The sequence below is a fragment of the Garra rufa genome, chromosome 2, assembly GCF_049309525.1.
Source record: "Garra rufa chromosome 2, GarRuf1.0, whole genome shotgun sequence".
Classification (NCBI taxonomy): Eukaryota; Metazoa; Chordata; class Actinopteri; order Cypriniformes; family Cyprinidae; genus Garra; species Garra rufa.
Window position 1 is genome coordinate 19,423,750 of NC_133362.1, and position 15,541 is coordinate 19,439,290.

Here is a 15,541-nt window from a genome sequence, read left to right on the forward strand (position 1 = left end):
AGCATACACGCTCACACATCGCTACATATGTGAATTGCTCCATCACTTTGAGTCGTTTAGAGTAATATTTACTGAATGTCTCTGCTTTCTACTGATACTACCATTATCTTTCAAATCGTCATTGAGATATAATCATTTGGCTGTCAAACCTGTATTGTGCAAGTATTTTAACTAGTTCGTTTTTACAAAGCGAGCTATGGACATTAAATGGCGTTCCTAAGGTAATTACGTAAGTTCCCTGCTGAAAAAAACAGCTAAAACCAGCATAGGCTGGTTGGCTGGTCTTAGCTGGTTTAAGCTGGAAATGGCTGGTTTTAGCTGGTCTCCCAGCCTGGCCAGGCTGGAAAAATGGCCAAAACCCCTCTAAAACCAGCCTGCCTCCCAGCTATGACCAGCTAAAACCAGGCTGGTTGACCAGCTAAAACCAGCCAACCAGCCTAGGCTGGTTTTAGCTGGTTTTTTCACCAGGGTTAGCTGAGTTAAGCTAAATGTAGGCTAAGTTACATACCATGTTGTCCACAAGCTGTTTTACTGATGTCCTCGCCGTTGAAACGCTTCTTTGTCGATTACATAGGCTAATAAACTTTTTATATAACTTCTCATATACTTTAACTAGCACGCTAACTAATGATCGATGAATGCGGCGTGCCGTCGTTTGAACTGATGAGGCAGTTACAGCGGTATGTCACACCACATTTAGCAGTCACAACGGCATCTATTGTTTGAATTTTTTTTTATTTTAATGAGAAAATGAGAGCTAAGGCTTTGTTGTATCAAAAAATATCATAAAACAGAATAAAGTCTAAATTCAAGTTTGTTTTGCTTACAACTGCGTTTCTCTACAAACGGCTTCCTGCCAGACTTCCGACTCGAAATGATAAAGCACCTCACCTATGCTTTAACAAACGAAAGAAGAGGCACTTTATATTGCAAGACGTATTCGAGAAAACTTGATTAAGATCTCACACGTATTTATAGAAACATGGAAGATCAATTACCTGAAAATTCCTGCAAGTATATTTACACTTCACATTATTATGAACTCCCTGCTGAAAAGAAAAACTATATAAACCATCTAATGGTTTCCACTACAAATGCCATTACAAACAATCATATTTTAACCACTAAAAACTGTTTTCTGTAGTGTGTTTTAGGATTTAAGAAGGCGATCAATTACCAGAAACCCACAGGGTCCATTACAGTTTCCATTAAAGGAGAACTCCGGTGTGATATTGACCTAAAGTGTAATGAATCATGATACCGAGTGTGAACTTACCTTGCATATCTCATCTCGGTTTGTGTCCTGCAGTCCGAAATCTGGGGTCAGTTAGCCGATGCTCACAACAGGTTGTCAATGAGGGTGAATCGGGCATCAGAGAAGCCATGTAAATAAATCACTGTTTTACGCCATTTACGAGGTACAAAGTAGCTCCACACTTCATTGGTAGACTAGTGTCGAGCAGGAAGGAAACTACAACCTGATAAGTTGATAACCTGATAAATTCCTTGGTGCTCGACACTCGACTTATCGTGACTAAATTCAAGATGGCGGCGACCGGTCTGTTTCTGGTGGAAAATGTCTGTATAAATCTTCTTGTAAATAAACTACCAGTGCTTTTTCTGAGTTCTCAATGTCTCGTTTTAAATGTCAGGGCCCTTGGAAGTCTACCAATGAAGTGTGGAGCTACTTTGTACCTCGTAAATGGCATAAAACAGTGATTTATTTACATGGCTACTTCGATGCCCTATTGACTCTCATTGACAACCTGTTGTGAGCATCGGCTAACTGACCCCAGATTTCGGACTGCAGGACACAAACCGAGATGAGATATGCAAGGTACGTTCACACTCGGTATCATGATTCATTACACTTTAGGTCAAAATCACACCGGAGTTCTCCTTTAAAACCAATCCATGCCCCATAACCAGTAAAACCATTACAAATTTTGTTATGGTGTCTATTGTTTTGTTTTTTTTTTCAGCAGGGTTGTTACAAGGAGCTACAAGTATCCGTTACAAGAATCATCAGCGAGCTCTGAACACGGAAAAGAAGACACGTCTGTCTGAGAGACGGGCTTATGATTAAAAAACTAAAGCCTCGTCTCAGAGCCTGTAGACTAAGATAATATTCTCTCACAGGGGAAGACTGAATAGTCAAAAAGTGCAATATTTCACACAAACGATGTGCTCAGGTAGCACTTATACATACTCACACTTGCACATGTGCTAAGAACTCTCCAGAGGGCTGCAAGTAAGAATTATTACAGTAGAGAAATTCATCTGCTAACACTTTGAAAAGTATTCAGAGTTAAGAAAAACACCTCATTAGTAATTTGAAAGAAAAATCAAAATGGCAAACAGTCAAGTTGTTCATAAAGCAAGTCTCTAAAAGGCAATAGTATGAAATAATATTGCTGTGCCATTCTTTCAACTTTAAGCTACTCGAGAATTCTCAGAATCGCTCTCTTTTTATTCTTACAGAGGAATGGTCTCAATGTATTCTTCTAGATCTACCCTTCCCCTGCCCTCCTGCAGGACCTTGGAGCTTTTTGCTGTTTTCCACTCTCCACTCTTTCTCTCATCCATGTCGTCCGCCTCTCTCTCTAATAAGTTATTTCTGCCCTCCCTAGGTGACCTGGCTTTGCCCACACTCCTCTCCACCACCTCATTTTTTCCTGCCTTCATCACAGCAGAGCCAGAGGCCGGAATGCGCTTCTTCTTGGGTGGCCCCCAGATGAAGTTCTCGGGCGGCTGGTAGTGGCGTTGGGCAAAGCGGAGCAGGGCGCGTCTCTGAGCGTGTTGACGCAGTGTGTAGACGAAGTATTCCAGTGCACTGTGACGCATGTTGGGTAAAGTGCCCTCCAACAGCGCCTCCTCCAACAGCAGACGCACCAGAGGCAGCTTGAAGCTTTCAAAGCCCAGTTCACCAAGGCTCTTCAGGATACGAGTAATGCGCAGGTAGTTGTGCTGCGACCTGGAAAGAAAAGAGGTCGTAGGAGAAAATATTGGTTTTACACAATGTCCAACATTTTCAGTTAATGTTAGTTGTTGACAAAGGAGAACATGTTGATTTTGGTCATTGTTTGTTGGTTCAAGCAATATACAGTCAAGGTCAAAAGTTTACCTACATCTTGCAGAATCTGCAAAATGTTAATTATTTTACTAAAATAAGAGAGATCATACAACATGCATGTTTTTTTATTTAGTACTGACCAGAATAAGATATTTCACATATGATGTTTACATATAGTCCAAAAGAGAAAATAATAGATGAATTTATAAAAATGACCCTGTTCAAAGGTTTACATACTGTACACTTGATTCTTAATACTGTGTTGTAACCTGAATGTGTTTTTTGTGTAGTGATAGTTGTTCATGAGTCTCTTGTTTGTCCTGAACAGTTAAACTGCCCGATGTTCTTCTGAAAAATCCTTCAGGTTTCACAAATTCTTTGTTTTTTAGCATTTCGGTGTATTTATTATACACTCACTGATGCTTTAGAAGGAAAAACAATGCATTAAGAGCCAGGGGTGTAAACTTTTGAACATAATAAAGATGTGTAAATATTTCTTATTTTGCCTAAATATCACATTTTTTTCATTTAGTACTCCCATTCACAAGCCACAAAAGATACTTATATGTTACCCAGAAGACAAAATAAGCTAAATTTACCCTGATCTTCAAATTCCAAGAGTTAATCCATCGTTTTTCCTTCTAAAGCGATTTTCTTCAGTGAGTGTTTGAACCTTCTGTAATAGTTGCATGAGTCCCACAGTTGTCCTCAGTGTGAAAAGATGGATCTCAAAATCATACAATCATTGTTGGAAAGGGTTCAAATACACAAAAATGCTGAAAAACCAAATAATTTGTGGAACCTGAAGGATTTTTCTGAAGACACAGCTGTGGACCATTCAGGTAACAACACAGTATTAAGAATCAAGAGTATGTAAACTTTTAAACAGGGCCATTTTATGGAGTTATTTATGTGCCGAAATTAAACAAACAAATACAGCGTTTTGCAAACAAACACAATCTGCTTTGCAAAGAAAAAATTGACTTTCAAAGTTTTGCAAGAGGAAGTTGCTCCATTGCATTTGTGAGAAAATATGGATGCATTTGTGAGAAAATCTGTCTGCACACGTGTGAGAAAGCCAAGTTTTCCTCACAAAAAATATATATATTTGCAACACACAAATGCATGTATTTGTTATACCTCTGCATTTTCTCTCAAATTGACTTGTGTTTGTGCATAGTACTTTTTGTTTGTTTGAAAGTCGATTTTTACTTGGCAAAGCAGATTGTGTTTGTTTGCAAAACGCTGTATTTGTTTGTTTAATTTTGGCACATAAATAACTCCATACTATTTTTATAAATTCAACTATTTTTTTTCTCTTGTGGACTATATGTAAACGTATTTCATGTGAAATATCTTATTCATGTCAGTACTAAATAAAAAATAACATGCATTTTGTATGATCCCTCTTATTTTGGTAAAGTAATTAACAGTTTGCAGATTCTGCAAGGTGTATGTAAACTTTTGAAATCAACTGTATACCACCTCTGAGCAACATGAAACAGTCTGTGTAAACACCTAAATCCAATTTCAGGAGCACTTCTGTGTCACCTTTACAGTGTAAATTTGGCATTAGATATTTTTACTTGCCTAAAAGACTTATGTCTAGTGTAAGAAAGGAAATACACTCTGTGTATTTAAAATGTTAACTTTTGATATGGGCTCATTCACACTGCAGACAAAGTTCATCAAGCGGTGTATCTGCAATGTAATGTAAGTGTGTCCTCTATGGCACAGTCCTGGGGCAATGACACAGACAGACACGCACAGTCATCTATGTCTACTACTCAGCCCGCTGCACTGCGGATTTTCTTTCACTCCTTCCTTGATTATCGTGCGTTCATCAAACTCGTTTGCAATTCTCCTGCATTTTTTCCCCTGCTCTAAATCACCATTTCTCTAAATACAGAAGTTTTTGTATCCTATTCTGTTCTTCTCTGTTCAGCCTCCTCTGTGCGTCTGACCCATTTCTCCAGCCCCTGCATAAGACGGTCACATGATGGTGCAGTCAGGGTCATGACTGTGAAATTGTGTTGCAGGGATAGGAGACTAAGAACTCCCTGAACTAAAGCATTCTAAATATGGCAGGAGACAGGAGATGGAAGACTAAGAGTTGAGATTGTCATGAAATGTGAAGATAACTGGTGCAGGTGGAGTAGAACAGAATGGTAAGAATAAAGAAATTCTAGAGTAGAAAGGATATTAAAAAACAAACCAGAAATACAACTCACTCATTCAGGTGCTGGAAACGATCTTGCCAGTTTGGGGCCCGAGCCACATTCCCGTTTTTATCCAGGAGCTTGATTCCAAAGAAATCCAACATGATCGTATATGCTAGGAGGAAGCGTCTCTTGGCTTCTCGAGTGCTTTGGAATTCCTGTTGAAAGCAAAAACCCGCTTAGTTCAAAGCTGATCTGCACAATGGCTACAGAAGGTTATTTAAGGTTGAATAAAACAGAGGCAGGATGAGACTAAAACACAGAATGTGCCACTTCTTGAAACCTATTTATGGATGTTCTGACACCCCTGACTAGGTGATTTTACACTATTAAAAATAAAGGTTCCAATTAGAACCAAAGGGTTTTACAGCCTAATATATTTGGAGTCTCATAAAAATGGCTTATTCTCTATTTTTTCATATGTACCAACCTTTAAAAATCCAAAAAACACTACGTTTTAAAAGCATTTATTTTTTTATTGCATCTAGAGAACTATACTGTCAGCTCAGGGACTTATACAGAATAAATAAATAAATACATACATAAAAAAATAAAAAGATGAAGTTCTTTTCTATAAAGAATCACAGAAGAACCATTACTTTTAAAGGGATAGTTTACCCAAAAATGAAAATTCTGTCATTAATTACTTACCCTCATGTCGTTCCAAACCCGTAATACCTTTTTTTGATGAAATCCGAGAAGAAATTATTAAAGTCGTTATTTTGGGTTTCTTGCTGCAAAAAAAGTATTTCATCAAAAATATCTTAATTTGTGTTCTGAAGATGACCAAAGGTCTTAGAGGTTTGGAATGACATGAGGGTGAGTAATTAATGACAGAATTTTCTTGACTGTTCTTTCATGTTCGACTTTAGCAGCATACCTTTATCTCATCCTGAGTGAGTTCTTGAGCATAAAAATTTAGGCCTTGTTCTCTGAGTGGGAAGAGCCTGTAACAGCAGGAAAGAAACATGTTAGGATTTGCTTTTGTATTTATCATTATTTATCAATTAGAGTCAAGAATGACAACGCTGAAGAGATTTTCACATAATATTTTAGTGATCATCTCTAGGATATGGGGAATTGGACTGGAGAGAGAGAAGAGGGACACACACACATACGATTTCTCCCTGTCAGCTGTTTGATCCTTCATGTTGCTGACCACTAGTGAAGGACAACCCGCAAACCTTGGCACATCTTTCTTTTCCTGTTTCTTTTCTTTCTCAGAAACCATGACATTCTGGCTGGCAGCCTGCTATAGCAGGCAAGCTTTCGCTGTCATCTCGTCTTCATTTCCTTAAAGAGGCAAAATGCTAGCGATCTGTGTGCTTGCACTCACTTGTGTTTTTACATTCGCTAATTGATATTATGCAAATAGCCCTGCAAGCATACGGAGTGTGAAAAAATGAGTAGGGGGGAATGAGAGAAGCTAATCACTTTTTTCCTCGGCAGGAGGGGGTGCCGAGGTACGATTGGCAGCATGTGCGCGAAGCCTGATTTTAGAACTGTGCTGTTATTTCACGCGGGCTTGGGGCATCATGTCCTCCCCCTCGTCCTCACCCTCAACATTCGTAATAACAGCACAGGCAGGAACGAACAGGAGCTTCAGCTCTGGGAGTGTGTGAGGTAACAGCACCCTACTGAGAACTTCACAAGAGCACATGACGTAAAACCTCTGTTTAACCTCCGTGCAACCTTCAGCGTTTGCTGAATGTTACATTGCCAGCAGATTCAGATTCATTACTGTTTACATGTTTCGTCCTTGGTGACGTAGGTATTGTATAATATTTATTTTTAAAATGAATAAAGAGAATGACTAAAGCATGAAACAAAAAAGCATGACGTCAATTTGTAGGGCAAAAGGCTAATTTTAGCCTTCCATTTTTTTGGACTCAGTAGAATAAGGTCTGTGGTTAACATTATTTGAGGAGACTTTCATGTCATGTTCTACAACATAAATTTCACACATCTATACCTCAAGCGTGAATACTGAACCTGCTGTGTGCTTTAAAAACACTGCTAACACCAGCAGCTGTCAAGCTGATCAAGCATCTGCATGTGGTATGAAGTCCCTATTAGCAAGTAACTTTAGTAACATTTTTAATCACAGTTTTAAAAATTACATTGGTTGAAGATTACAGTATGTGAAAGTCTCTTAAAAGTAAAGTTATAGACCTTATTTGACTCTGAAAGCCCATTAGAATTTATTGAGGAAACCCATAGCTCAAAATGCTAATTCTCTTCTAGGTTTTAGGCCCACAGCTCTACAGTCAAACCAAAATTTATCCAGACAACTTCAACATTTCTCACATTATCATTTTTTTTCACTATAGTTTAGGTAATAAAATATGACAAGAACTCTGAGTTAAACTGTGTCAGAACAAATTCATCTTGATAATGTCAGATAGCTTTGATAGAAAGGTATGTAATGGAATACAATCAACCAAAAACTGACCAAATTTACACAACTATCAATACTTTGTCTGAATAATTTTTGGTCCCAAATTTTACTGGTAGTCCACTGTGTGAGGAATTATTGGGTGTAATATGTCATAGTTTACTTTATTTTGCTATCCTCACTTACAAAAATGAACTATAGTGTCCTGCACCCACTAGTAAAAAAATATCACAAATTAAATCTTGTCTAGTCAATAGTAGCATTGAGCAAATGCAGGAGACACATACTGTCCTTAATGTTGTCCTTTAATGTTGTTAAACTGCAGTTTAAATAGGATTCATTTCAGTTACAGAATATTATTTCATGTTCATTGAACAAGTGCCACTTTATTTTATCAACAGCATAATCACCATCAGAATCCAAAAGAGTTGCTGAGGCTGCGTTTACACTAATGCGTTTTCGTTTTAAAACGCACAACTTTTGCTACGGTTACGCCTGTCGTTTACACTACTCCAGCGTTTTCGACCCTCGAAAACAGAGACTTTTGAAAACGCTGTAGAACCCGTTTTTTAGTTTGAAAACTCCGGGGTTGCGTTGTAGTGTAAATGGACCAAAACGGAGACTTTTAAAAACGATGGAGTGGCCACCCACATTCTCTCAGCGTATCCTTGACAAGCATGTAAACAATAACATCACGGGCGTTGCTGTGCCCATAGATATGTATAAGTAGATTCCCCTTTCGACCGCTCCAAGCACGTCCTCCATCTAAACAATAGGGAATCTACCTATACATATCTATAGATGTACCTGCATGAATGGTCATATGACATGCGTTTTCGGTTGTGAAAATGCAAAGAAAACGCTAGTTTTGGCAAGGATCGTTTTCATTTTAAAATGCGTGATAGTGCAAACAGGGTCTAAGTATTTCTTTTAGTCTTCCGATACAAATGTGAAATACCTTTTCATGTCTCCATATACTGTATACTACAAAAGGTTTATGAATTTTGAAAAGCTCCGATCCTTTATGCACCCAAGTAGCTGGATGCTGTTTTAACAGTGCCTGCAAGATGTTTAATTAATCATGCTTGATTTAATCTCAAATTCTTAGAAAAGCCTACATACATTTCTATAATGTGGGCTGCACTTATCTTCTACCATTAAGATTAAACCTTTATCGTTTGCATCTTGGATGTTAGGAAAATGGACCATTTAATCAGGAAATGCCCTCAAGTCAGAGACATTCCCCAAAGCTTCTTCAGTTACTAAAGAGACGATGTCAGCCAAAGCAGTCTATGAATATTTAAGCAACATTAAACATTAAAAAACTTTATCTAATGTAGTCCCAAGGCCATCTTTTGTCACCAAAAAGGATGTGATTGACCCCTTCACCTGCAGGTACCACAATAGTGCTGATTTTGTCTTTATAACTGCCTTTGTCCTTTTTCATGATTTTGCCTTGATCTACAGGATTTGCATCTAAAGAAGATGAATTTTATTTTGAACAGATGGTAAAGGAAAGCATATCTAATCCACGTCTCGCCGTCCAAAAATCCCTCATGCACATATTAGCATGTAACTTTCTCTTTTCTTTGAACTAGCAATAATTATAATATAATAACTGCCTGGCCGATAACAATTTGTGATGTCTTAGTTATTAAGCATTATTAAAGCAACACTAAAGAACTTTGCTCCCTCTACAGGCTATCCAGGACCGGCTTTGGAAATAACGATGTCCAGTGACAAGGTAGAGTATGTTGCATGACTTTATGAAAGTATGAAAACAAAATAAAACATAATAATGACATTGTTTGCTATTTATTTTAGCCGTAAAGCAAGTCGCATTTGTAGTCTCATTTGAACTACAAAACCGCTACCCGACGACCCAAACTTACATAGTGCTGTTATGGCCGATAGAGGGTCGCAAAGCGAATACAAAAGTGCCATTTCACCCTGATATGAGTTGATGAACCACTGACACGAGTTTCGGAAACATTATTTTAAGGTAAAAAAAACTCTTTAGTGTTGCTTTAAGCAATTACTGACTAGGAGCTTTATTTCTTGTAGAGAAGCTGGAATACTGAAGAAACATCTTACCACTGAATGTATGTGTGATTGTGCTCTAATTTGTCATAGTCGCCTCTCCATTTAGTGAGGATTTCTTCAATATAAATACCTGCGGGGACAAAGAGAAAAAAAATCATCACAACAGGCCAAGCTCAGCATTAGTCATCTAAAAAACGAAGGACAGTTCACCCAAAAATGAAAATTCTCTCTATGACTATTCATGTTTTTTCAAAAGCCTATAACATTCATGGAACCTTCAAGCCTTAAAGGGATAGTTCACCCCAAAAAAAAAAAATCTGTCATTAATTACTCACCCTCATGCACTGTAAAAAAATGCTTTTCTTACTTAGATTTTTTTGTCTTGTTTTCAGCCAAAATATCAAAAAATTTCTTAAATCAAGAAGATTTTTCTAGACGCGTAAAAATTATAAGTCAAATTAAGTGAGTTTTTGCTTAGAACAAGCTAAATAATCTGCCAATGGGGTAAGCCAAAAAATCTTATTTTAAACAGAAAACAATATTATTTTTCTTACCCCATTGGCAGATTATTTTGCTTGTTTCAAGCAAAAACGCACCTAATTTTGACTTCTGAAAACAAGACAATAATTTTCACTAATCTAGAAAATCCTTCTTGATTTAAGAATTTTTAAATATTTTGGCTGGAAACAAGACAAAAAAATCTAAGTAAAAACAATAATTTTTGTCTTGTTTCTAGTCAAAATTTGTAAAACAAATTCTTAAATTAAGATGAATTTATTAGATAAGCAAAATGACATAAGATCTTGTTTTAAGCAAAATACACTTACCCCCAGTTTCATAGACAAGGCTTAAACCTAGTCTCAGACTAAAATGCATGTCTGGGCTGTTTAAACTGAAAGAAACTTGCACTGACTGATCTTAAAATATGTCAGATTCATTGTTTTGTCTCAAGATGCACACCAGTAATGTTTTTATCTAAAGCATATTTCTAAAAACCACTTAAATGTTTTAATTGAACTATGACCTAATCCTGACTTAACCTAAACCCTGTCTGTGAAACCGGGCAATTATTTAGTTTTTTTCCCCCCCTGGAAACAAGTAGAATTATCTGCCAGTGGGGTAAGTAAAATATTCTTAAAACAAGAGTATTTTACTTACGTCACTGTCAGATAATTTTACTTATTTTAAGCAAACTGCACTTAATTTACTTTTTTTTACTCTGGAAACAAGACTAAATGTCTTATGTGATTTTGCTTATGTAGTAAATGCATCTGAATTGAAGAAGTTTTAGATATTTTGACTAAAAACAAAACAAAAATTCTTAGTAAAATAAGTATTTTTTTAGTGTCGTTCTAAAACCGTAAGACCTTTGTTCATCTTTGGAACACAAATTAAGATATTTTTGATAAAATTCGAAGCCTTTCTGACCCTGCATGGACACCAATGCAACTGAAAATGTTTACAGCCCCAGAAACATAGTAATAAATCTTTTTTTACATTAAAAAATGATGGTTGAACCACTGATGTCACATGAACTGTTTTAATGATGTCCTTACTATATTTCTAGGCTTGGAATTTAAGTTGTATTGGTGTCTGTGCAGGGTCAGAAAGCTCTCAGATTTCATCTTTCATCTTCAACTATCTTAATTTGTGTTCAGAAAACGAACAAGTGTCTTTTTGGTCATTTGTGGGTGAACTGTCCCTTTAAAGAGAAAGCAAAAGTGCCATAAATCTATTATAACTGATTACAGAGACCCAAATTTAAGTTGTAATTTCGTCAGAGAATTACCAGACCTGATCAATAAATCAGTTAGATAATCAGTCTGATTTGTGAATAAATCATTCAGAAGGATGTGCACCAAATGATTCATTTAAGAAATGATTAAAAATAATGATTCATTCACATATGAGACATGATAGGACAGCGTGTTGTTTCAGATCAGAGCGCAAATAGAGGTGTAGGTCATCCGTGACATGAAAACACTAAATTCTCAGGGGGACACAGAGCTATGTGTGTGTGTCTATCTGTCAGCCTAAACAGCAGTGAAGCAGTTATGCTGCCATTAAATGCTTGCACAACAGATCCAGTTAATTCTCAAACATGCCCACAATAACCAATCAATGGCTCCTCTGAGATGTCTTCACTGTCTGTCTGCCTAAACTGGCCCCGCAGGGAAAACATTCAGCTAATGAAGCACTCCAGAACCCATGTTCCTCCCTCACACCAGCTGGCATGTGTAGTCGGTTGTAAAAACTGCTTTATGTTCATTTGGCTATAAATGTTTCAGCAGTATGTATGTGTATTGTAATCTGCTTGTGTTGTACTGTAAGTCTCACCAACAATATTTCAGATTCTTTTGTTCAGAATCGCTAAATCTCTTTTTTGGCAGAAACATTTAATCCAAAGCAAATTTCAGAACATGTCTAATGCAACAAAGCAACAGCTCAACCAAAAATGACAATTCAGTCATTATTTACCCTCGTGTTGTTCTCATAAGCTATATTTTTTTCCTAGATACAGAATACAGAAGGATACATTTTGAAACACATTGAAAAGCTCGAAATAATAATTTGTTCACTCAAAAAGAGGAACATGTACATCCTTCTAAATGTATTTAGTATCAACACACCAATTTGAAACAAGTAAATAATGACAGATTTTTCATTCTTGGGAACTATATTATAAGTGTTTTAATCAAAGGTAAAATGTTTTATATCGTTATTGCACCAACGCTTCTGTTCTTGAAATGGCTGTCTGTTATTACTGCGAAGAAAATTTCCCCACGTAACAATTAAGGCACAGTCTCATTATGAGAATCAAGGGACTTCCAGGGAGGAAGTTCCTTTAATATAATGGTGATTTAAAGATTTGTTTGTTAGATTTGTTTGGCAAACATTTTGAACCTTAGCTCATTATTAAAGAATACAGGAAACAGTATGAAAAGACAAAAGAAAGAAACCCTCACACTCAATGGCTTTTTTCTTTTTTTTTTTTTTTTTAGTAATGGCCTTCTTTTCAATTCAGATCCCATCATTAAAATGAAAAAGCAAATACACACTCACCATCCGGCACCAGGGGGATCTTATTCAGATAGAACCTCAGATTGCGGTATTCGTTCGGCTGACGAGGCTCCTTGTAGTTCTGAGCAACAGAATCATAGATTAAAACCAGGAAAAGAGGATAGAGAGAAAGTGAGCGTGGGAAAAAACTGTATATTTGGTCTCTACTATGTTTTCTGCTGACTACACTGCAATATTTACTGCAAATTTCATATTCAAAGTTGATCGGCCTTCGAGCTCTATATGACAAATCTGAAGAGAGTAGACGCAACTCTTTACCGGATAACTGTGCCGATACTTGTACAAGTCCTTTGCGGCGTAAAAGCTCCTTTTCATCCTAGTAGAGGACTCCATCATGTCACCAAACTGTGAGAGGAAAAGAGAGAGGAGTGTAATGGTTACATAGGCAGTGAAAAAGAGTATGAATGACTTCACTCATCAGCATCTGAGCTACATTGTCACTGCTCTTCCCCATTGGGATGCAAAGGCTGTTAGACAAGAGAGAAGAGCTCCATTTTGTAGACTATGTACTTTTTTTCTAACTAATTCATGACCATTTTAGCTCTCAGCCTCTTGTGATGTTCAAACACTGAACATCTTTACGGTTGAGTGAAAGCACAGAGGACTTGCACTCTTACACAAAACACAAGGCAGTTGGCATACTGAAAGGTCTATGAAGCTTATTAATTAATAACATTACATTAACTTTGTATTAAATAATATAACGACATTAGGTCTTTGACGCAGGGGTCACAAAAACGAAACTATAACCATGAGTGTGAAAAGCTGTTATCAAAATCAAAGCTTTAAATGAATAAAAATCCAATTTCCTTCTTCCGCTGACAGGAAATTCAGCAGAGCAAATTTCCCGTGAGGAAATAGGTCACACTGAACAGGTCACAGTCTCAGTGGCCTTAAAATCCAGAAACCTAGAGAGAACATGAGCCATTTTAAAACATATGACATCTAAGAAGGTCAAAGATACAATTCTTTAACCCTCCTATTGCCTTAAGAAAAGTTAACACTGGCAAAAGTGCCCCTTTTCCTGGTTAAGCCTGAACTTTTTTGGCATTTCATATGATTTTATGTATAATAGTATCTGCATTTTCAGTTGTGTTTCACAAATCAAATGTGACCCTAGTCTGCAAAACCAGTCATAAGGGTCAGTTTTTTTTAAACTGAGATTTGTACATCAAATAAAACTTGATTAAATAAGCTTTTCATTTTATGGTTTGTTAGGATAGGACAATATTTGGCCGAGATACAACTATTTGAAAATCTGGAATCCGAGGGTGCAAAAAAATCTAAATATTGAGAAAATTGCCTTTAAAGTTGTTTAAATGAAGTTCTTAGCAAAGCATATTACTAATAAAAAAATCAGTTTTAATATATATATATATATATATATATGATGAAATTTACAAGATATCTTTATTAAACATAATCTTTACCTAATATCCTAATGAGTTCTGGCATAAAAGAAAAATTTATAATTTTGACCCATATGTATTTTTGCCTATTGCTACAAATATATCCATGCCAAATTATAAGGGGCCTTTTACCTGGGGTGCCAATTATAGGTTACACAATCATAGAGGACAGTATATTGAATATATTGGGTCATAAATATGACATAATTGTATAAACTAAACTATGTAGGGGAAAAAACTGATCTGAAGGTGAAAGGTCATAGCTGTTTCTTCAAATATGGGTCAAATAGCTATTGTTTTAATGAATAAAATGTGCTTTTATTTAGTTTATTTGTATTAGTAGTAGTATTAGATATCACTACAGTGTCACAAGGCCTAGCCTAAGTTACCTCCAATTGCTGAAACGGTATTTATAGCGTCATGCAGAAAAGGGGACAAAAATGACACGACAATAGAGCTCATCACAACTGCTACTATGCTGGAAATGTGTTCGGTATTTAACAAATATTTTACTCTAAATGTGCAATTTTCACTATATCGCTGTTTTCTTTAAAGCTGTACATCCTTAATTTAATAATACCTACTTATATGGTGATGATTATGATGATGATAGGTTGACATTGCCCACGCTTGAGGCAAGCACAGCACGCGTGCTCACACCACATGGATTTACACAGATTTTAAATATCAATACCACAATCACTACTACACGCTGTCATGTTTAATGCAGCCGACTATACGCTTCCAGGTCCTACAGATGCGGCTAATCACCGTTTTCATGGTTATTGTCTCTCCTTTGTTATTTCTGAGTCCTCGTGTATGATGGGGTACCTGCGGTGATCCGTGATCCAGCTGTTCGGCTCCTCTGACTGCATCCGCCGGGCTCATGGATTCGGAGATGCCGCTGTCCTCCTCCTCTCCTCCCGGCTGATGCTCGTCGCTCTCCGAGTCCGTTTCCCACGTCGAGTCGCATTCTTCCACTGTGCTCGGCTCCTTGTATCTCCAGCTGCCCATCAGATTGCCCATTTAAACCCTGTCCACCGTGCCTACATAGTTTAAAGTCCTCGTTCGGCTCAGGGTCGAGCTTTAATATGATGTAAAACTGGCGTTCGGGGCGCTTTTATGTGACTAATGGGGGGATTTCCAGCGCTGTGATGAGAACACACCCCCTTCTGCCCAGAGATCAGCACTGGAGATGATGTGTGCTCTCAGCATCATTTAGGCGACTCTAGAGCTGAGTTAAGGCTGCTCTGAGTCTGCTTCAAATTCTGTTGTAAAACACAATGAAACATAGATGTAATGATGTTTACCGAAGCAAAAC

At 37.1% G+C, this 15,541-nt stretch overlaps 1 protein-coding gene across 1 annotated transcript; it reads right to left on the reverse strand.

The window, feature by feature from the left end:
* Positions 1-376: 376 nt before the first annotated feature.
* On the reverse strand, positions 377-15,325 carry ogfrl1 (opioid growth factor receptor-like 1). Its single transcript, XM_073833839.1, has 7 exons — positions 15,052-15,325; positions 13,070-13,156; positions 12,794-12,872; positions 9,782-9,860; positions 6,173-6,239; positions 5,305-5,450; positions 377-2,974 (listed from the first exon to the last, which is right to left on the reverse strand). Exons 1-7 carry the CDS (start codon positions 15,244-15,246, stop codon positions 2,476-2,478), a joined length of 1,152 nt encoding a protein of 383 aa, XP_073689940.1. The 5' UTR covers positions 15,247-15,325; the 3' UTR covers positions 377-2,475.
* Positions 15,326-15,541: the final 216 nt, after the last annotated feature.